This window comes from Lissotriton vulgaris, chromosome 1_1, assembly GCF_964263255.1.
Source record: "Lissotriton vulgaris chromosome 1_1, aLisVul1.2, whole genome shotgun sequence".
In the NCBI taxonomy this organism is placed as follows: Eukaryota; Metazoa; Chordata; class Amphibia; order Caudata; family Salamandridae; genus Lissotriton; species Lissotriton vulgaris.
This window is the reverse complement of record NC_141685.1, coordinates 1,080,239,287-1,080,262,094: the sequence shown is the minus strand read 5'-3', so window position 1 is coordinate 1,080,262,094 and position 22,808 is coordinate 1,080,239,287. Positions and strand designations below refer to the sequence as shown.

Genomic DNA, 22,808 nt, shown 5'->3' with positions numbered 1-22,808 from the left:
AAGTGTCCTTCCTCTCCTTCGCCTCACCCAGAAAATCACTATTATACTCATTGTGATAATATCTAACATCGACTACTGTAACATCATCTGCATCGGCCCTCTAATCTATATTTAAGATCCATCTAGTCTAGAAGCACAATGATGGTTTCATATTTGGCCTGAATCTGCTCTGACGAAATCTCACCACCTTTACAGGACCTTCACTGGCTCCTTGTGAATGAAAGAGCTAATTTCAAATTGCTATGCTTCATCCACAACGCATTGCATGGCTGATAACTAGACTACTTGTCTGTTTTTCTTCCCTTATCTCCCATCCAGAAGCTAAAAATGTACCAAACACAACTTGCTGTCCATTTCTTTATCCCATACATGAAGTTTGGAGGCAGGACAATTCCAATGCATGATCATCCCTATGGAACTTCATCCCAAATCATCTAAGGCTTGCCCTCAGCAGATTCGGAAAACTGCTTAAATACTCACCTTTTCAAACAACCCTATGTTAACCTCTTTTGCTTCCTGTACTAACGCCCAACCTAGACTGTTTAGACGCCTAAAACCATTCTATGCCACCCTTCTAAGACTTTATCATCTGCTTATAATTGTCATGAGATCATGTGGTTTAGAATTACTGTCAGTCTATTCAAGTCGACCCAACCATATTATGTGAATTGAAGCTCCTATGAAAACCCTAGGTAAATAAAATAATTGTGTTTTATTTCTGCAGGGGGAGCCCTTAGCAACATATCAGATAGTGGAGCTGAAAATCCTGAGTAACTGGGGTCACCCTGAGTATACCTGTATTTACCGCTTCCGGGTGCACGGAGAGCCAGAGGAGTGAGCTCAAAATAGTACCCCAGCTCCTATGGTACGAAGAACCGTCGGACCAGGATAGGAATCACAGCTGAGAGACTGTTCGGGTATATCTTTTTTAAGGTGGAAGAGCGGTTCGGAAAATGCACTGATAATGCCTGGAGAATTGTTAAGGGTTGGGGGGGTCGGGGAAAGGGGATTTGAGCTACTTTTCCCATCTAGGACATGGGAAGGACAAATGTTTTGATAGAGGCCATGTTTGGTTAATGTTTTAGCAGCAACCATTAGAGATGTCGTAGCTCCTAGCCATGTGCTAAAGTGTGCTGTGCGCACACAGATTTGTCCAATGTGTTGGCCGCTGCCTGATTTCACTGTCCAGTCCAGGTTACCATGTGGCATAGTCCCTAAGGTGCAGGTCTGCGACAAAGGGTTCAACATATGGCTACCACAGCTTTAAAAAACAAAATGAGAAGTCTTTACAGAAAATTGAATGTTTGGGGATGGTGGGAGGCGGGCAAATGTTTACCATATCAATTTTGAATGTGTACGCTGTATTTTAAGCACATAGGGGATGGAGCTGAGAAGAATCAAGTCTCTTTCAGCCCCTTCCTTCTCATTTTTTTGCTTCTGTTTTAAAGCTTTAATTCAGTGTTAAGATCTTATTTATTTTTTTAGAGACTGTATTTCTGTATTGAAGTAGCAGGAAGTTCCTCAGTGTTAGTTTCCTGCTTCCCAGGACTCTTCTCTGCTATTGAATAGCAGCGCAGAGCCATCTTCAGTGTTTTTTCTTATCCCTTCCATCTTGAGAAGTGGGTTGTAGACCACGTGGTCCTTCCTCCAGCTGCAAAAGGTCTAGACATTAAGCTTTGGGATCATGCGAGGTACGAACCGGCGACTGCCACAGAGCTTACTGTCAAGGTAAATGTTAGATCCCCATGGAGCAGCGTGGCTCAACCTGTAATATTGTGCTTTAGTCTGTTCCTCTGGCCACAGTTACTAAGCTTTGCCTTCAGGATGCTTAAAAGTTGCCTCAAGGCGATTGATACAAGGCTTTACATTAATGATTTTTTTTTCGCCTTGCCTATCGGTAACAACCAATTTTGCTTGACATTGGCTTATACCTCAACAATAGCCCAACATAACTTGAAACGCAATATACTGACCCCACTAAGGCAGGCCCACAAACTGGAAGGTAGATTACATTGACCTGTAGCCACATAAGTTGTGCGAGGACCTGTATAAAACTGTTTGGGCCTGAAAGAGACCTGTTCCCTTTGGGCACATAGTGTGTTCGCGTCTGCATCAGGTCCATCCAAAAGGTGGGGCAGGGGCAGGGACATTATTCCCCAGGTCGCATTGTTTTTCAGGGCCCCGTTCTCATCCTGCAAAATCTATAGATTTTGAACAAGTGTTCCTTGTTTATCAATGATGAGGCAAATAACCAACTTACTACTGGATGGTGTCAGATGCTGGACCTGGTGTGTTTTCACTCTCCCTGGTGGATTTTTCTTTTTATCCTGAAAACAGGTGCTTGTGCTATGTCTGACTTCTATAAGTGATAATCCTGCAGGGGCGGGAGCAAGGAGTGCTGGCCCTCTGACAGGTTTGGGGTGCAGGACACCCCACTATCAAGACTTTATACCTCTCATGCCAGGGTTTAGTAAGATATAGTACTGCTCTTCAGAAAGCACACCAGGCTGGAGAGAGTAACATCTTGGCATCAACAGAATATAACACAAGTGGGCAGAGAAAGAAGGCGTTCCTGGTGGGGGACACCCCTCAAACCCCAAAACAGGAAAAAAACAACCTTTAACAATTTACAAATAAGATTGCTGCCTCTGTAGACCTTGTTGATCTTATAACAAAGACGAAGTCAAAGTGGTGCTACAGTGTAAGAAGACCCTGTCCCTCAGGAAGTAAGCACAGCACAACAGATAGCACATTTGGCAGGCAGTCGTATATACCTGCGTTGTCTGCAGCTGTCGCTGTAAGTGAGGGGAAAGTTTGAATAAGGGGTCACAATGTTTAGGTTTGTACCTACTTCCAGTGACAGTAATGCACACACACCCCCTTGTGCTGAACGTATCAGCTTGAGCCTGTGGCGAGAGGGGTAGGTGTTTTTTCTGTTCTCCCTCCCTGTGTTTTGCCCTGTTTAATTATTATGTGTGATATTATTTTAAAGTGTGTATAATTCTTGCATATGTTATTGGTGTGCCTCTGAGTTGTTCTACAAGCCCTGCTTTCCTCTGCAGTTTTCGCTTTTTCTTCCACCTTCAGCTGTTCCTCTCCCTCCGCTTTTCCCCTCCCCTCCTCAACTGGTACTGTTCATCTCTCTCTCTCTGCCATCTCTTGCCCCCTTAAATTCACTCATTCCTCACCTCAGCAGTACCTGTGCCCCCCTTTCCTCTCTGCGCCACTGCTCCATTTCTCTCTCTCTCTCTCTCAGCAGTTAGTCTTTCACCCATTTTTCGTGAACAATATGACTTTCTCTCCCCCTCAGCTGTCCCTTCATCCACTGGAGCAGGGCTTGTTTTTAAGGTATTATATTGGCACATATCATTTGCACTTGGCTTAGCTTTCCGAGGCGTTGACATAAAGTCTGTAAATAGATTTTTCCACTTCTGCAACAGGACTTTCACCACTGCCGATTTATACTTATAGAGGAATTTTTGTTACTATGAAAACGTATTGATTGTTCTAAGTGTCCCGCCTCAAGCTTGAGGCTTACGCATTGCTCCCTCATGTATGAGAACCTAGCTTCTTACCTTCATAAAGGGAACTTAGGCACCATCCCCTCACACAGGAGCCCAAACATCTCACCGAGACACAGCAAACCTTAAAGTCTTCACATAACATGGGGAACCTAGTGTCTTTCCCTAGCACAAGCCAAAACATCCAAGTGGCCTCCCTCACAAGGGAGCCAGAAGGTCCCTCCCTCACACTGGGCATGTGAGGACCTCTTCATGGAGGTAGCCTGAACGTCTGACGCTCCCACTGGAGACCCTTCTGTCCCATCCCCACACTGAGACCTTGAGAGTCTCCTCTTCACACAGGGAAACTGAGCACCAGCCCTAATAAAAGCTCAAACATCACATTCTCACCAAGAGAGCCCTAGTTTTTGCCTCCTCCTGCATAATACTTGCACATCTTCCCCTCAAGATGGGAGCCCGTCAGTCGCCAACCCACCCGGGAGCTGTAATGTCCTGGTGTCTCATTTCCCCATACACAGACCATGAAAACCTTCTCCGCCTCCTGCCACCACCCCACTCCCCAAGGTATCTCATCCTAACACAGGAACCCTAGGCACCCCCCTCCTTACATAAGAAGGCTACGCATCTCACCTCTACGCAGGGACCCTGTGCATCTCTCATGCAGGGAGCCCAAGCACATCTTCCTCATACAGGGCTCCTGGGATCACTGCCTTTTTTAGGCACAAACCCTGAGCATCTCACCCTTAGAGAACCAAAACGTCCCTCTCTTGTACAAGGCTCACACAGAAGGAGCAATAGCGTTCCCCCCTAACACATGAACATCTTCACCTTATACGGCTTGCGCATCCCTCATTAAAAGCTGCAAGCTTTTCTAAGGTGAGGGTCCCGTCCTATAGTGAAACAAAAATTCCTCGTTGTGCGTTTTTTTATGATGCAACTTGGTTGTTTTTAACTAAAACTGCCATAATACTGCATTGTTTAATACAGCATTTATGCCTATGCAAGCAAAATAAAATCACAGGAAAGAGACCAGTTTGGCTGTTATTTATTGTTTTGTTTGTGCTTTTTGAGAAAACACATATAGGATAATAGCATCTATATTATGCGGGTATGAAAACTTTTTATTAATGAATTATAAATGTATTTCTGATGGATACTTCTACCTGCAGATTCCTCAACGCTTGAATCTCCTCTAGGCATCAGACCGATAGGTGGCGCTTCAGCTCGGATTCTACCCTGGGATCCACCCCAGACATGACATCACAGAGCCACATACTGTGGCAACACAGCACATTAACATCAGTTGCTTCCCCCCCCCCCCTCTTTCAACCAGATTCATACTCTGCCGCCTCTGAGAGCTTTTTTGCAGTTTTTCTGACAGGATGTCTGCTGCAAATGTCATTCCTGCAAAAAAAAGATGTCACTCTTGGACTTGTACAAAATGTTTCTCCGGTGCTTGAGGCCTAAACAGGACTCTAAGTCATGTGACACGTGTCACCTCACACATGTCAAGGTCATAAGGAGTGGGAAACCAGGTTTTTTATGGTCCGCATCCAAGACGAATGCCTGGCTTGTCCATGCTCCAGATCCCATGTCAAGTGCACTCCAGCTCAGCTGCAAGTAGGCCACTTGCAAGGACAAGCCCCCCACAAAGAAGCACCACAATAGGGATTCCTTAACTTCTTGATGTCTCTTCTAGTCAAGGGGAATGTCTTCCAGTATGGCAGGTATTCCTCTCTGACGCCCCGCTCAACATCGCCCTTGGAGCCTAGTTTGGTGGAGATCTGTCCTGTGCTGGAATCGACCTGGAGAATGGCAGTGGCCTAGATACCTTCCCTGAGTTGGATTGGAGTTTCGTTCGAGACTTTCTCTGAATTAAATTGCAATCTCTCACTTGGGCTACACCTGTAGTATTAGTGCAAGGCGAAGTTCAACTAGATCCCGACCTCCCAGACAAAGGGCTGGTGTTACATATAAAAGGAATTACTCTGACACCACCACACCATCTGGGTTCATATAAATCCAGGCTCTTCTGATCAGTTGAAGAGACACCGCTTGGCCACACCACCATATTGCTACTAAGTAGCGGACAGCGTGAGGTTAATTTTAACCACTGTATATGGTTTACTACAGGTGATTAGGATACACATTCACATTGCAGGTAACCATAATATACTGATGAATTTTGGAGTTTTTCTGGAATATGCAGAGTTTTGTTTTGAATCTTTTAGAATTTATTTCAGTATTTCTGTTCCAACTGTACGCAACTGTGCAAAAACACTGGTATGTCTGCACCATATCACATGTGATGTCACATCATCGTACCGGCTAAAATTCTAACCAGAGTTTAATTATGTTTTTCTAATTTGTCTTCCTAAATCAGTTTTCATCATGATAATACCCATACTAGAAACTATCACAGGGTTGAAATGGATCAAGGTACAAAGAGTTGAGCTACGTGTACCAAGGATATGGTGCTTTGTTCCCATATATTTATAAACCTTTATCACTTTCAATGCATTCCACTTGCCCGCATCACATGACCTGGAGTCCTCTCTTCAAGAGGGAAAGTAACAGATTGATACTCGCAGGTCTCTAGTTTTCTGTGAATAGATTGACCAGTTCTTGAATGGACTGACTAATATTTTACCCTTTCCCTCATAAGACGCCTATGAGAAACTTGTTTTAATTTATTGTGGTGCTTTTCATTTGTTTATGTACTTGTTTAGTTTATTTTTACCGCAGGTGGTGGCGCTTTCCTTTATCGCATAAGATTTGGCATGATTATTTCACTGATTTTCAAGGACTGAAATTCTGATTGATATTGACCAGATGTATATAACCTCTTCCAGTCAAATATCATCATCAAAGAACTATATTTCTGATGGATACTTCAAACAGCGGGTTCCTCGCCTTGTGAATATTCTCCCAGGCATCAGATTAGATCCGGAAACTCAAAAGCAGTACTTATGTGCACCGATAGATGTCATTGTGTGGCTCTGCACCATCATTTCTCTCAAGAAGTGACATGTGGGGGCTGCATGTAAGTGCTACCCAGCTGCGCTGATGTCAAATCCAAAATTCTCTTTTTTTTAAAAAAAAAAATCGGTTTGCAAGGGAAATGTGTCACCTCCAAAAAATGACAGACCCCCAAGAGGTTTGCCCTATTGGTCCCAAATGAAGCCAAAGGTCACAACGTGCAACCCGTCGAGTTCAAAAGGAAGCTCCCATTACTACGGCGGATGTCATGATTGATGTTTGTGGAGTAGTTGAAGAAATAGCACAAGATGTCCAAGCGGGAATCTACCCCTTCCCACAACTCTCAAACTCCAGAGGGGGCGCAAGGGCTTCAACATTCCTTTGGGTCACAAACTACATTTACCACAGTTCTTAGGGGCGATCCCGCTGGTGTGTGAGCAGTGTGCAACCCCACCCCAATTGTAATGTTAAATGCTCCCTCGAGCAGCGGGCTGACGATCCTGGGACCCCCCATCTGCGCGCCTGGAGTGGTACTAAACCTGGTAATATTTGGCAGCCACCGGCAACCCCAGAAGATGGCCTAATCCCTGCTGATGAGGGGTAAATACCCCGAAACACGCGTACAGGGATGGCGAAGAGAGCGAAGATAGCAGAGAATCGAAAGAAGATGCATCGCAGAACACGAACTACATTTACCACAGTCCTTAGGTGCGATACCGCTGGTGTGTGAGCAGTGTGCGACCCCACCCCAATTGTAAGGATATAATGAGCACTCGGGCCCATCCACTAAACCGGAAATATCTGCCATCGCGCAACCAGACACCCGCACACGGCCACCGACGCCGGTCCTATAGGTAAGCACTTGCTGACTCTGGTTCAATTTAGACAACCCCCAACCTACAGGTGCCTTACTTTTGGCTTAAATTTCTCCTTATAGGCATCATCCCTCGTTTTTTATACCGCATTACCGGAAGGACACGCCAACGGTAGCCAGCAGTGTGGCATCTTCCACACTGTGTACACACACCACGTCTTGAGGCTCCCTCAGAGCCAAGGTAATTCTACGCCCTTCACACTAGTCTTTTAACGTAATTATTATATGGGCACTAATACATTAGGTCCTTTTTCTAGGACTCGATCCTGCCACGTTGATTCGTCTGCCGACTTACACGTAATTGGACCTTTAGAAATTCTTTCCTCAAAAGGTCAGTGTCTCTTGCATGTATCTGAGAGACACTCGCATGGATTATTAGTCACAGCATGCAGTTCCATGCCTGTTGTACGATACCGCCATCTATCCCACGTTACCATAACTTCTATTAGAACATTGGAATGTTGGGAGCTCCATTGCAGACAATTGAGTGCTCCCTGCTTCTACGGGCCGGTAAAGGCCCGCAGAGCAACATTTCGATGTTCTACAAAGGCTTCTCGAAGCTCGAGGGGATTTATATCCCCTTGAGCTTCGAGAACCCTTTGTTTAATTTGTTAGACCATTCTGCCCTCTAGTGGCAGAATGTTCTAATAGCCTTATAGCCCTTCGTAGCAGGGCTATACCGGCTATTAAAGTCCCGCTGTCTCGTTAAAGTCCCTCGCCTTCGGCTCGGGCCTTTAACGATTCAGCGGGCCTTTAAAAGCCGGTATAGCTCCTACGGCGGGCTAGAAGGCTATAGTATGCACTTTACTAGTGCAATTTCCATGATCGTCACATCTTTAGTTCACTCGATTACACGGCGGCTTGCATCAACTTCTGGCAGCAATACCATGCGACGCCACACTCATGGTCATCCTTCAAGATCACTCCATTTCATGCACCTTTGCATGATTTAGAACATAGAACATCTAGGCCCCCACAAGTCGCCTCAGTGCATGGCCACTCTCCACACTTGAGTTTTCAAACAAGCGAGATCTTTCTCTCACTACGTTCCTTTCTGACGTTTTCCCTCTTTATTCACAGGCAGCTTTCTAATATTCAGGCATGTAATCTAAACAGTCCGGATTATGATCCCACTATTCACCTAAAGGGATCGAAACGTCGTCGACCTATGGAATAGTGTCACACAGCCAACCATTGTGTTATATTGGTGTGATAACTATTATGGATAGCTTGTTTTGTATTCTTATTGACCCAAAGCTTCCTCTTTCTTTTGCCTAAAAATCCTATTGTCTATTTGTATGTTTTGTTTTGTTCTTATGTACTGGATGCAGGACTGTATCCCACTTGTATTGTTGGTTGCTCTTGTAAATGATTACATTTTGTGCCAGGTTGGACACTGCGGAATATAGTACTTATTACAGACTATATTTATTTAAATGTTCTGAATGATTCTTTAAGGACCATTGTCTTTGTTTAGGATTGACACCCTAGGTCCTGAACTACCTTTAGGGTTCCCATGTACTCCCCTAACGCTTAACCAGTTTGTTGTTCAGGTAATTGGGGGCTTGGATGTGAAGGGCCTTGTGAGTGTTGCAGGCCAGTTTGTAAATACACCTGCCTTCCATGGGGAGCCAGTTCAGAGATTTGAGGGTAGATGTGAAGCTTTCAAATCTTTTTCCACCAGTTATGAGTCGAGCTGCCATATTAAGGACTGACTTTAGTCGGGCAAGGTGAGCTTTTGGTGCACCTGTTAGGATGGCGTTCCCGTAGTCTAGTTTAGAAAGGACTAGGGATTGTACAATTGTCTTAAAATCATCCTGGGGAATGAAAGGTTTAATTTTCTTGAGGTGTTTTAGAGAGTAAAGTGCACCTTTTGCAGAGTTCTTGATGTAGTCTTTCATTGACAGGTTTTTATCCAGGGTAATGCCTAGAGATTTTACTGAATCAGATAGAACAAGGGAGCAGTTTAGAGCATCAAGATTCTTGAGCCAGCCTTGGATAGGTCGGTGGTTACTTTTCGGAGAGAACAGTATTAATTCCGTTTTGTCCGGGTTCAGCCTTAAATGGTTTGCGCTAAACCAGGATTGGATCTTGGTTAGAGTGGCATTGAGGTGTTGGACATCCTTGGGTGATTTGATTTTGTGGTATATTTGAGTCATCGGCATAGAGGTGGTATTGAACCCCTGCTTGCTTCAGAATAATTGCAAGGGGTTCCATGAAGAGATTGAGGAGGGATGGTGAATGAATCGATCCTTGCGGGACTCCAACTTTGCCACGTGATGGTGCTGAGAGGCAGGAGTTGATTTTAATTTGTTGCGAATGGTGCTGAAGGAAGTGAGTGAACCATTTTAGTACTGTGCCATTAATGCCAGAGCGTGTCTTCAGAGTCTCAAGTAAAGCTGGATGGTTTATTGAGTCGAATGTCGCTGATAAGTCAATAAGGATGAGGAGACAGGCCTCACCTTAGTCTAAGGCTCTGTGGATATCCTCTGAGATATGGAAATAAAGACTAACATCTTGGGAGCCGAGACACCTACTGAACCTCTCCTACCATTGAATGAGGCCCTAACAAATACCTACTTGGGAAACCACATTCTGGGCCTCCAATCAGTAGGCAGGTAGCTTATCACTGCAGGCTGGCATCGGGCTAATCTAAGTTCCTCACTCAACACCTGACGCATAACTCCTTTCCTGTGACCCCCCTCCCCCCAGCACCCCCCACCCTGACCCCAAATCCAAATGCATGGACTCTTTTGTCAATTACATGGTCTCATCTGTCAATCTTGCTTTACGTTCCATCAACAACAGCTGCCTCTTGGGCCGCTACAGTCATGTTTTGTGGGATATCGTAGGTCAAATCCTGCCATCTGTTCCAGAGTACTGTGCTGTCAAAATGGCTTACCAATGAAGAGGCTCTGGTAACTTTGGCGAGAGAAAGGAGTGATCTTCTTTAATTGATATAGTACATAAGGGGAGCCCACCAGCCTGCATCTCATCGCTCTTCTTCAACACCAACTATCATTTCAAGCAGATCAGGTTCCAAAGCAAAACAAAGAATTCTACCACAAAGGTGGAAACTTCACACCAACAACATTCTAAAAGCAGGTGAGTGGATTAATATTCAAAAGTAAACCCCAAAGTAAGTAAACACAAATAATAAGAAAATTACATTAATATGGAATACAACAAGACCTACGGACGTCTGTAGCCCATCATATACACAAATGCCGGAATTGGGGCAGAATATTCCTCCGAAATGTGCCTGGATCCCTAATACTGATGTTTTTTATTGTCGTAGGCAAGCACTGATCAAGCTTATGCGCCATGACATAGGCCTGTCTCATTGACTGCTGTCTTGTTGGTCAAGGAGGGGCCACTGCCTTCACCAGGAGTTAAGCAGCATGAGAGTGGTGGCGGCAGTATACTGTGTAGTAATCAGTACGACTGAACTGGTCATTTTCAAACTTGTCACCGTCCTGCTTTCAGCATAAGCGGCCGCTCCACACACTGCTCCCTGCCCCCTGGATCTGGTACTGTAAACGCTGAGACCCGGTCTCACTCCCTGCTTGAGCCTGCATAATTAAAAAGAAGCGCCTAGTCAGTGCTTAGCGCTAGATCGCCCCGACCGCCGAGCATTTCTGTAGAAATCCGCCGAGACCACTCACAGCACCTAAGTCCCATAGTGCGCTTGTGCGACAGCAGCTCCTGCACCGTGCTGCCTGAAATTACATTATTGCCTGCAAATGTGCTTTTAATTTGCATCGCGCTCGCCTCCATTGTGCCCCTGTGTTGTTTTGGGATTGCCTGCTTGCTGCTGCCATTTTGTTTGTTGTTGACTCCTTCCCCTGATCTCCACCCCGCCTCCCTGCTGACCCTCCCTCGCCCCTCCCCTTCCACTATCCACATATGTCAGATGCATTTGCGCGCAGCGATCGTGCCCCATTCGCGCGAAGGTGCGCCAAAGGTAAGCCCGTCTACGCCCGTCCGCGCCTGAACCACGCCCAGCGCCAGACCCCCTGGCCCCCGTACCACCCACCCCACCCGCACTACATACGCCGTCTCCACCCTCCTTGCCCTTAACCCCGGCCGACTCCCCAACTGTGCCCAAGCCGCCCCTGGACACACCCATGGACCCTTCACATGCAACTCTTGCAAGTTTGACGGCACCAAGACCAACTCCTCATCCACTAACACCAAACAGAGACCTGACACCAACCACCTAAAATGCATCCTGCTCAACACCCGCTCGGTCCACAGACACGCCATCGACCTTTGGAATCTACTAGACACCATTTCTCCGGACGTCGCCTTCCTAACAGAAACATGGATGAACGCCTCATCAGCTCCAGACATCCCCATAGCCATCCCGGAAGACAACAAGATCATCCGAAAAGACCGCAACAAGCAAACAGGAGGAGGCATCGCTATCGTCCACAAGAATTCCATCCGCATCTCAACCAGCTCAGATGCCAACCTCGCTAGCGCCGAACACCTTCACTCCCAGATCCACACCGACCCCAAGACCACACTCAGAGGCACCCTCCTCTACAGGCCACCAGGACCCCGTGCACAATTCAGTGAAGACATCACAGACTTTATCACCCCACACGCCCTACCCTCCGAGGACTACATTCTATTGGGAGACCTCAATTTTCACCTGGAAAAAAGCAACGACAGCAACACCACCACCCTTCTGGACAATCTTGCCAACCTCGGACTCAAACAACTTGTTAATACCCCCACTCACTAAGCAGGTCACACACTCGACCCTATCTTCACCTCCAGCAAGCATATCTCCTTCAGTCACACCACAGCTCTCCATTGGACGGACCACAGCTGCGTTCACTTTATCTACAATAAGACCGCAACACACATCCATCCCCAACCTACTCTGCGAAGAAACTAGAACAAAATCACCATCGACCAGATCTCCTCATCGCTTCTTCAAAACCCCCCTGCCCACTCTTCAAACCCCAACCAAGCAGCCATTAACCTCACCCAATGGCTAACCAACAGCGCCGACAACCTAGCACAACTGAAAAAACGTCAAATCAAACTAGGCAACAAAAAGGCCCCCTGGTTCAACGATGATCTCAAGAAATCCAAGAAACTCTGTCGCTCCCTTGAGAAGGCCTGGAAAAAAGACCCAAACACCAGCACTAGGGACGCCTTCAAAAACGCCACCCGCATACACCACCAACTGATCCGGACTGCCAAGAAAGCCGCATTCAAAGACCGACTAGACAACAACGCCCACAACAGCAAGGAATTATTCAACATCGTCAAAGAGTTTACCAACCCCACTGCCAACTCCAACGACATCACTCCCTCTCAAACCGTTTGCGACTCCCTAGCTTCGTTCTTCCACGACAAAATCGCAGACATCCACAACAGCTTCGACAATCAACCCGGAGACCAACCCACCCAACCTTCTGCCGTACCTTCACCCCCCTTGAACATCCTTAACGAATGGAACCCAATCTCCACTGAGGACACCATCCACCTGATGAACTCCATCCATTCAGGATCCCCCACAGACCCATGCCCTCACCACATCTTCAACAAAGCAGATTCCATCATAGCACCACACCTCCGAGACGTCATCAACTGCTCCCTCAACTTCGCCACCTTCCCGGATAGCTGGAAACACGCCGAACTCAGCGCCCTTCTGAAAAAACCCACAGCTGACCCCACCGAACTCAAAAACTACCGCCCCATCTCGCTCCTTCCATTCCCGGCCAAAGTTATCGAGAAAGCTGTCAACAACCAACTCGCCGCCTTCCTCGAAACCAACAAATCCCTCGACTCCTCACAGTCCGGCTTCCGAACCAAACACAGCACTGAGACCGCACTCATCGCAGCAACAGACGACATTCGAACTCTACTGGACAATGGAGACACAGTCGCCCTCATCCTCCTCGACCTCTCCGCAGCCTTCGACACAGTCTGTCATAACACCCTGTTACAAAGCCTCAGAAACATCGGAATCCAAGGAAAAGCACTGGAATGGATCACCTCGTTCCTTGCCGGAAGAACCCAGAGAGTCCGCCTCCCACCATTCAAGTCAGAGGCCACTGGAGTCATTTGCGGCGTGCCACAAGGATCCTCACTCAGTCCCACCCTCTTAAACGTATACATGAGCCCCCTCGTGGCCATCGCACGCCAACACAACCTCAACATCATCTCCTACGCTGATGACACTCAACTTATCCTCTCACTCACCAAATGTAAATGTAAATGTATAGGCATTTATATAGCGCACTACTTACCCATAGGGTCCCAAGGCGCTTCGACCGCTGCGAAACCCTTCCTGGCTTCCCTGAGAGATGGTCCCTTAATGGGTATCTCCAGGGTGAGACCAGGCATCCCCGGCGGTCTGGTGGGACCGTTAGTGAAGATGAGGCAAGCTGATGCCCAGAGTTGCCGAGTGTGATCGCTGATCAGAGTGGGCACCGAGGCGAGAGAATTATCGAGTCCGCTGACCCTGGTCCAGAAACCTGCCGCGCCGGGAATCGAACCCTGGTCCCGGGCCGTCCTCTGCTCTCGGGTCTGCCGCCTCTAACCAGTGAGCCAAAGACCCTAACACCGCCAAAACCAACCTACATGAAGGAATGAAAGAAGTAGCCGAGTGGATGAAGCACAGCCGTCTGAAACTGAATTCAGACAAAACAGAAGTCCTTATCTTAGGTACCTCCCCCTCCGCCTGGGACGACTCTTGGTGGCCAGAAGCCCTTGGAAAAGCACCCATCCCGACGGACCACGCACGGAACCTTGGCGTCATCCTGGACTCCTCACTCTCGATGACCAGACAAGTCAACGCCGTTTCATCATCTTGCTTCAACATTCTTCGCATGCTCAAAAAAACATTTCGCTGGATCCCCACCGAAACTAGAAAAAGGTCACCCACGCACTGGTTACAAGTCGCCTGGACTACGGAAACACCCTATACGCCGGTACCACCGCAAAACTTCAGAAAAAACTCCAACGCATCCAGAACGCATCAGCCAGACTCATACTAGACATCCCGCGTAACGACCACATTTCTGGTCACCTGAAAAACCTCCACTGGCTCCCCGTCAATAAGAGGATAACATTCCGTCTCCTAACCCACGCACACAAAGCACTTTACGAACTTGGGCCCGAATGCCTCAACACACGACTCTCCTTCTACACCCCCTCCCGCCAGCTACGTTCCTCCAACCAAGCCCTTGCTGCTGTACCTCGTATCAACAAAACCACCATGGGTGGAAGATCCTTCTCCTACCTGGCGGCTAAAACCTGGAACTCACTTCCCATTCACCTTCGCCTCACTCAGAACCACCTAGCATTCAGAAAGCAACTTAAAACCTGGATATTCGACAAGTAATCCCCGACCTTCTCCAAGCGCCTTGGGACCCTCTGGGTATGTAGCGCGCTATATAAATTAATTGAATTGAATTGAAAAGTGAGGCCTACAGGCTCACTCAGGTAAGGATCCGCTGTTGTGTGCTTAATTCACCCTTGGCCTACATTGATTTGGTGTGTAGTTGTGTAGTTCTGCGCACCGCATAGCTGGTGTATCTGCGCTGGATGTATGTCTGCGTGGGAAGGGTGCGATATTGAGAAAATGCTGTACTGTGCATGATGTGCTGGATGTATGTGTGCCGATGAGTGATACAGTACATTAAGGATACAGTCTTGTGCAATGTGTGTATGCTCTATACATGCACTTGGTGTATCTGTGGCTGTGAATGGTACAATTCATGGAGGATCCTGGGTTCCATTTTGCAAGACCCAGAAACATGGAGAGGGCGAAGAGGAATCCCCAGACATATGTGTTTTTCTGCATACCTGTAAGGTGAGTCTGACACACACGGGAGAGCCAGGCTTCCTCTGAACACTTCAAAGGGTGCTCTTTGATATAGTGAGAGGTCAAAAGGAAGGGGACGGGGCACATCTCAGGAAGGAGATGAGGCTGATAAGAGACTCATAAAAACAGGGGGGGATGGGTCCCTGGCTAACCTTTTGATACTCAATTCACTGTGGCTGATATCCAGGTGTGAACTCCAGTCCCTCCCATTGACTGTCTTATGGGGCTATCATCTTTGGAGTCACTTCTGCTGTGACAGACTGCTTTCAAGAGGGAGAGTGGGCACTTCAAAAGAAGCAGAACACCATCAAACATCAGACTCTAAATGTCATTTGGTGTATGGAAATGGACTATATGAAGGTGGGCTTGAGACCCCCAAAAAGGTAATCGCCCAAGCAGCCAGTATGGCTGTGTAAGGAGGAAAAGCTCTTCAGGAACGGGGACAAAGGCCTCCATGCTGGGTGAGGGGACATTACCCAGGAAATCCAAAACCACCTGTCCTGGAGGCTGGAGCACCAGCACCTCTTGCCAAGTCAATCTGCCATTTGAAGAAAGCGTTGGAGGGAGCGAGGTCCAGTGAGGAGCCCTGTCAAGTGGACTCTTTGCAAAGTATGAGTAGACAGCTGCTGCACTGATTGGGTTATTGCCTGTGTGCTGAACGAAGTCGGCAAACCTCGTATACCAGAGGAGCACCGCTGTGAATTGAGCCTTGTGCACTGCTGCACCAATGAGGCCTATGCCCATGTATAGTGAGGAGCCAGCGGCCCAGTATGCCAGGACGAACGAGCTGGCGCAAGACGCTCCAATTGAATGATGCTTTGTAGCATGATAGAGTTCTGCTATTACCCGGAAAGATTTGACCACAGTAATTTGAAAATAGCTGCAGCTTGTGATGATTCCACCCTCCAAACGCCTGAGTCGCAAACGCTACAATGGAATGATGCATTGTAGCAAGACAGAGCTCTACTCTTGGCTTACCCAAAAAAAAATTGCTGCAGCATTCTGTAAGAAACAACTGTGGCTTGTGGAGATTCCGCCCGCCAGGCTTCGGATCGCTAGCAACCACACAAGGCTACAGTGTCAACTTAAAATTTTGCAGATTAATTCTGGATCCTCATGTACGGCGCTCTTTACCTCGACTCACCAGTCAGTACAGATTCCTTCTGGATCTGTGTTTGGATTCTGGTTGTGGGCCATTCTTCTCATACATTATCTCCCTTGAATCAGGAAATATGGTTTCCTTAGCGAGAAGACACATTTTGGACCTTCTCCCTTGAGTGAAAATCTTTATGTTCCTTACCTTTTGAGGTTTGTCCTTAGATTGCTCCTGTCCTTATTCTTCAACTTGTCCTGAAGAAGACCTGCTAGTGAGGCACCGATTGGCCCCCACTCCCCAATGCTGGGTAGAAACTGCGACATATTTTTCAATTGCGTGGATTATCTTATTTAGCCACAGAATATCTTGAATGTATGAATTGTATGACAGGCAGGCCGTGATGAAATAAGTTTATAGATGTTATGGGGTTTTTCCTTTCTACTTTTTATGCACAAGCACTTTCTAATGATCACATTGTTAGGGCTTTTTAGAGCAACTAATGTATGAAAATAATGGATGTACAGCATTAATATAAATTGAAATCGATGTTTTGGACTAACAGTGTGTTTTGTGTGAAGATTTTTTACTCCTATGCTCTCTTCCTGTTTTTTGAAGTTTGATTCCGTATAGTTGAATTGTTCTATCCTTACTGTCCATTAGAACCATTGTTTATTTTATTGCACTCTACCCAGGTCCTTCAGATTTTTTTATGGGTTATCCCAGTATATTGTAATGGCGTAAGAAGATTGGCATGCTATGAGGGTGTAGCCTTTGTGCATGGTGAGCCGCGACCCTATATAACTGGAGGGGCCGGGGCTAAGGACTTCACTGTGCCATACTGGCCAAAGCCCGTGTACAGGAAGGTTATGATGACCCCGTATGTTGGAGGGGTGACTGGGAACAAGAAGACGTGTGACCTGATTGATACCTTGAAGCCCCACTGAACCCAACACTCCACCTAGAGAGTGACCAAAATCATAGTCGTTGGGAAGAGCACTTGACCGTGGGACTCCACCTGGTGGCCAAAAGAGACCCACACCAAGAAGCTTAGGCTCATCATCCATGGCAAACTCTACATGATTCGCTCAAGTCAATGACCTCACTCCTTCATGCTATCATACCCTAAAGATGCTGAGGTTTTTCAATGGCTCCCAATCATCACCCAGAAAACAGTCATGCACGCCCTGGTCCCAAGCAAGCTGGACTATGGGAACACCCTCTATGCTGGGATCAACAAAACACTCACCAGAAGGCTGCAGACCATTCAGATCTCTGTGGCCAGAATCACTCTTCACCTCTCATGCCGCACTCACATCATACCACACCTAAATGAGCTCTACTGGGTCCCCATTCACAACAAGCACAATTCGAACTCCTTACTCACACTTTTAAGGCATTAACAGTGGTCCAGCGTACCTCAACAATCTCATCTGCTTTGACGAACCTTCCAGGCTCCTCCGGACTTCTACTTTTACAAATCCCATGCATTCGGAAAAACTAGAGCTGGGGGTCAAGCCTTCTACTTCGTTACTAAGGTATAGATTGACCTGCTATTACACATAGGAGCGTCCCTCTTCTTTTAAATTCTGTAAGAAGCCGAAATCCCGACTTCGAGTAGTCATACCTGACTTCGAGTTGTCATACTAAGCCCTGGGTGTGCCTAGACTCATGTGTTCAGCATTAGGATACTCTCCCCGGTGATGGTGTGTAGTGCAAATCTGCATAACATAACAGGACTCCCTTGGAGTACCGGCGCACTTTGAGGCGAGAGACCCGCTTCAAGATCGTAGCATCACACCCACGGTGGGACAGGTATGACACTTTCCCTGCAAGGAAGAGCTATAAAGAACTTTGGGTCGCTTCGGTGGTGCAACCACGTGTGAGGTGCTCTGCTCCCTCTGAGTGCAGCCTGCCTGGGCCGCATGTGGCAAAGTTATGTAATTTAGCTACTGCTGCTCCTGCTCAGGAACTCGACGCTCCAAGTCTGCATGTGTGGGTAAGACTGATTTTGGGCTAGTCAACCCTGGGAGAACTTGCTTGCTAGTTAGCAATGCGGTGCTGGAACACTGTTTACTTTAAAATGGAGTCAGAGTGGACTCTTAAGACTCTGACTACAAGTGTGGCTTGCCCTGGATGTTGTCTACTGTGAATGGGGAATAACCACCATCACAAGGACCCCCTACAAATACAGTAGAGCCCTGACTTCTGTGGAACTGTGTAGTTGTTTGTGAATCTCATATGTTACCTTTGTGTTGTTATGAGTAGAAATAAAATACTTCTTTTTTTCCATAAAAGAGTATTTGACTGAACAATGATTTATTGCTGCGAGTCTGTGTTCTCCCCTCTGTATCCACCTCCCCTGCTGAGGAAGCCTTGGACTGCTCAAACCACGCTATTCCTGAGAGTCAAGCACTGAAGGGGTACTTGGCCCATTTCTCAGGATCCATAGTAGGTCAGGCCCGTGGGCATCAGGAATAAAAGGTCTCAACCCCCACTGTTGGGCCCAATAACACCTGCATGTCCTATGGTCCTCTGAAAAGAGTTCTGACAGCTGGGATGCGGCAACATTTGTTATTGCATCTGGCCTGAACACAACTGATTGCTTGGGTCCAGCTGACGTTTCTCTGAAGATTCCACAGAGGGAGTAACCTTATTTTCAGTTCTTTTGTGCAAGGCTGCAGAAACTCTTGGGCTGCCATTGCCTGTAGACAAGAGCAAGGCTAATCTGCTCATAGAGATCCCATAGTCAGCTTCCTCTCCTGCCGAGCCATTATTCTCTTTCAACAAGGAGTTGACGGACCCGATTATCAAATTAAGCAAAACAGGTTGCTTGACTGGTTGAGTGAAGGTATGACTGTGGTTTTGTATGTAGATTTCAACATTATGAGATTAATTATTAAACTCTAGAAAAATGAAATTCAAGGGATTCAATTTGTTATTGTATCAATTGTTATATAAATAGGCTTCTATTTTCATATGTTCATGTTTGCTTGGCCCTTAATGATATATTGTGAATATTTATTTGTAAGTTGCCGAAGGATTTTTCAGGACATTAGTTGTTTCCCTGCCCTTGGAACTGCCATTGATAGTAGGGGGTCCTTGTCTGTACATTTACAGGGTCTGATAAAAACCCTTGTGATAACGGGGACAAATTTGCTCAAACCTATGCAGATGATAGCTGTCACTGCAAGGTTGCAACATGCAGGCAGGGTTGTGGAGGGGCTCTTCCGCTTTGCCAGTAAACTGGGCCATAAGCCGGTGACAGAGCTGGTTATACTTTACAAAGCCAAATGTTTGTCTGTTGCATCATATGGGGCAGGAGTTTGGGGTTACCACACAAGTCATCACCTACAGGCCTTGGAAAACAAATTCATAAAAAGGGTATTGATGACCCCAAATAGCGCCCCTACACTCTTTTGTCATCGTGAGTTTGGGATGGAATTTTTAAAGGATCGCATAGACATTGCCCCTTTGCTTAAATGGGCAAACATTTGGCCGTCTGAGTAGCTAATGTTCCCATGGGAGGTTATTAAAGATTGTATTAATCTAGATAGAGCACTGTCGATCCCTTGGCTCCGATTTGTAAGAGAGAAATTCCACGAGATAGGCCTGGGGAATTACTTTAACAATCCTGCTAGTATCCATACAAATGCGAAAGTCGCCATAAAAGAGGCGCATTATTCCGGGGTAAACTTGCACTGCTCACAACTTGAGGTGACAGGTTCCCCATGAATTTTATCTAACATTCACCATAAATGTACAGACACTATTTTATTTAACTAGAATTTGTTTATGTACTCTGCACTTTTTAATGGCTTTCCCGAGACAATCAGGATGGGTCGACAAACGTACTTCCTGCACGTGCAATAATTTGGCTGCTCATTGCACTTGGCACCTTGTGCTATTTTGCCCCCTTTATAAAGAGCAGAGGAAAACATTTTTAGCCCCACTTTTAAGAGAAATCAGCTCTGTACTTCTATTGAGGGCTATCTATGCTTTGTGCACCCCGGTTTCTAATTACATTTAAGTTGCAATGGCTATTAGGAAACGTTATGTGTCATGAGTATGATGGGTGATATATCTTGTTGTGTTAAGTACTTTGTATTGTGGACTATATCCTTTTTTTTACATGTCTGAATCTTATGAATCTTTTGTTTTTTTAAATAGTTTTATCTATGCTGTTGTGTAAATAGGTCATGGAAATTTTAAATTGTAATGTTTGTTCTCAAAATTTTATGGTCTCAGGAACCGAATAAAGTTACTTTGACTGACTGACAACTGGTATGATGAACTTCAATTTGGCCAAGATGGATACTTCTTCAGACACTGGGCTTAACTTTCCACTTGGGCCGACTACTGATGAAAGTACCTCCTTCACAATAGTGATGCGGCATGCAGCTGAGGCCTCAATTTTTCCACCATGGAGTTGAAAACCAATGTCTTCGCTGTAGCCATACAACATGGACATACTAACACTAAGCCCCTACCACCTATCAAAGAGGCCCTCATACTCACCATTCTTGGAGCATGGGTAAAACCATGTTCCAGTCCGGTAAAAAGACAGATAATTGTGGCAACTCGACCTCTCTAACACAACATTTCCAATCTTCTTTTACGGTCATGCCCTTAGATGCCCCTCGCCTCTTTGGCAAGAAGGCAAATTGCTCATGGGGGCTTTAAAGACACACCCTTCCATGCAACCAGCACACCCTAATGCCCTTTCATGGCCAAGGCAGTGTGCCCATAGATGACGTGGACAACAGGGACAGTGTGTATACCAGCTCTACTCCGCTTCAGCTGCTGCAGCCGCAAAACCTCTTTAGTATGTCCAATATTTTCTCCTACAGTGGCAAGACATCACCTCAGACAGATGGATCCTGCAAGTTGTCCAGCAGGGTTACGCCCTTTCCTTTTTTTTCACCCCACCGCATAGTCCACCCTCCTAGCAGTTGACTAAGGTCCAACTGTCCCTCTTGCAGCAAGAAGTACAGCCTCTTTTGGCCGAAGGGCCATAGAGAGGATATCAGCATTAGAAGTAGGCTCTAGTTTCTACTACCCCTACTGTCTGTTGCTAAAGGACGACGGGAGGCCTTCCACCTATTTTACACCTTCGCTCCTTCATTGCCTTTCTGAGAAAGCACAAATTCAAGATGCTCACACCGGCCCATGGGATTTTCCTGGTGATTCACCAGAGCGGACAAACTCAGCCACAACCTAGCAGATCACAAATGTCAGTTGCGCCACGAGGTGACACAAGGTATCTACTGAGAATGAAGAGAACCTTGTCTCAATCTTTTTGCCACTGCTGAGAACAAGCAGTGTCAGCACTTTTGGGCGCCGAGTTTCCCAGACTGCTCTGTCTTGGAGACACATTCCACCTAGAGTGGAGTTTGGGACTCCTGTACACCTTTCCGCTTTTACCTCTCGTGCCTAGAGTTCTGAAGAAGATCGGGAACAACCAGTTCTAAGTCACCCTAGTGGCACTGGATTGGGCAAGGAGGAACTGGAATCCACAACTCCTGGGCTTGAGCATCTATCCTAGGATTAGGCTGCTGCTTCAAAAGGATCTTCTGCCTCAACAGCCAGGCAGGATCTTGCTCCCGGGCCTGCACAAGCTTCACTTCCGACAGCAGTGGACTGCATTTGCCCTCCCTCCTGAGGTTCCTGATATCATCTTGGCAACCAGGTGTCCCTTCACTAAATTGATATATGCCTGTCGTTGAGACAAAGTTATGGGTTGGTGCTATGCTCAGCCGAGTTCAGGCCATACTCTCTGAAGTGTTGCTTTTTGTTGTCTCCCTAGCCCAGCAATGATTTGTCTTGGACAAACTTAAAGGTTGTCTGCTCTTTCAGTCATTTTGGGTTTGCCATATCAGCCGTCTTTATTTAAATCCTCTGTTGTGGTATGCATTCTGAAAACTTTGCAACTTACGTTTCGGTCTACTCCTTTCATTACGACTGTGGGAGCGGATTAAAAAATGTAGGGGCATATTACCAACAACTAGCGATAATTTTTGTCTCTAACTTGTTTAGAGACAAAAATTATCGCCGCACATCGGCGATTTTTATCGCAGATAAACCTTGCTATTAACAAGGATTATCGCAAATGCGATAAAAAACGGCCGAAATGCATGAATATCGCTGAAAAGTCAGCGATATTCATGCATTATCGAGCAAATGCTCTTAGCCATGTTATCCACCTCCCATTGGATAACATGGCTAAGAACTGCTCAGGGCAGGTGTTAGCTTTTGGAGATATTCCCGCTTAGCGTACCGGAAGCGCAGCGGACGAGCGCAGCGGGCGCGACGATTGCGCGCCGAAGGCGCGCATAAGGCAAGCTCGTCTGCGCTCGTCCGCGATCAGGACGCGGCCGGGGCCGGACTCTCTGTCCGACCCGTTAGCCATACCATCATATATTACAATCAATCGGAGTTGATGTCTCTGAGACCCCCCCCTTGCGCCTCACGCCCCTGTCTATCCTTTGACAC

General features: G+C 46.7%; 1 protein-coding gene across 1 annotated transcript in view; it reads left to right on the top strand.

Moving 5' to 3' along the window:
* Positions 1-4,550, top strand: part of SUN2 (Sad1 and UNC84 domain containing 2) — a 150,709-nt gene extending 146,159 nt beyond the window's left edge. The window contains exon 18 of the mRNA XM_086963381.1: positions 725-4,550. Coding sequence (XP_086819507.1) covers positions 725-838 — 114 coding nt within the window. The 3' untranslated portion in view covers positions 839-4,550. The remainder of the gene's footprint in view (positions 1-724) is intronic.
* The last annotated feature ends 18,258 nt before the right edge of the window (positions 4,551-22,808 follow it).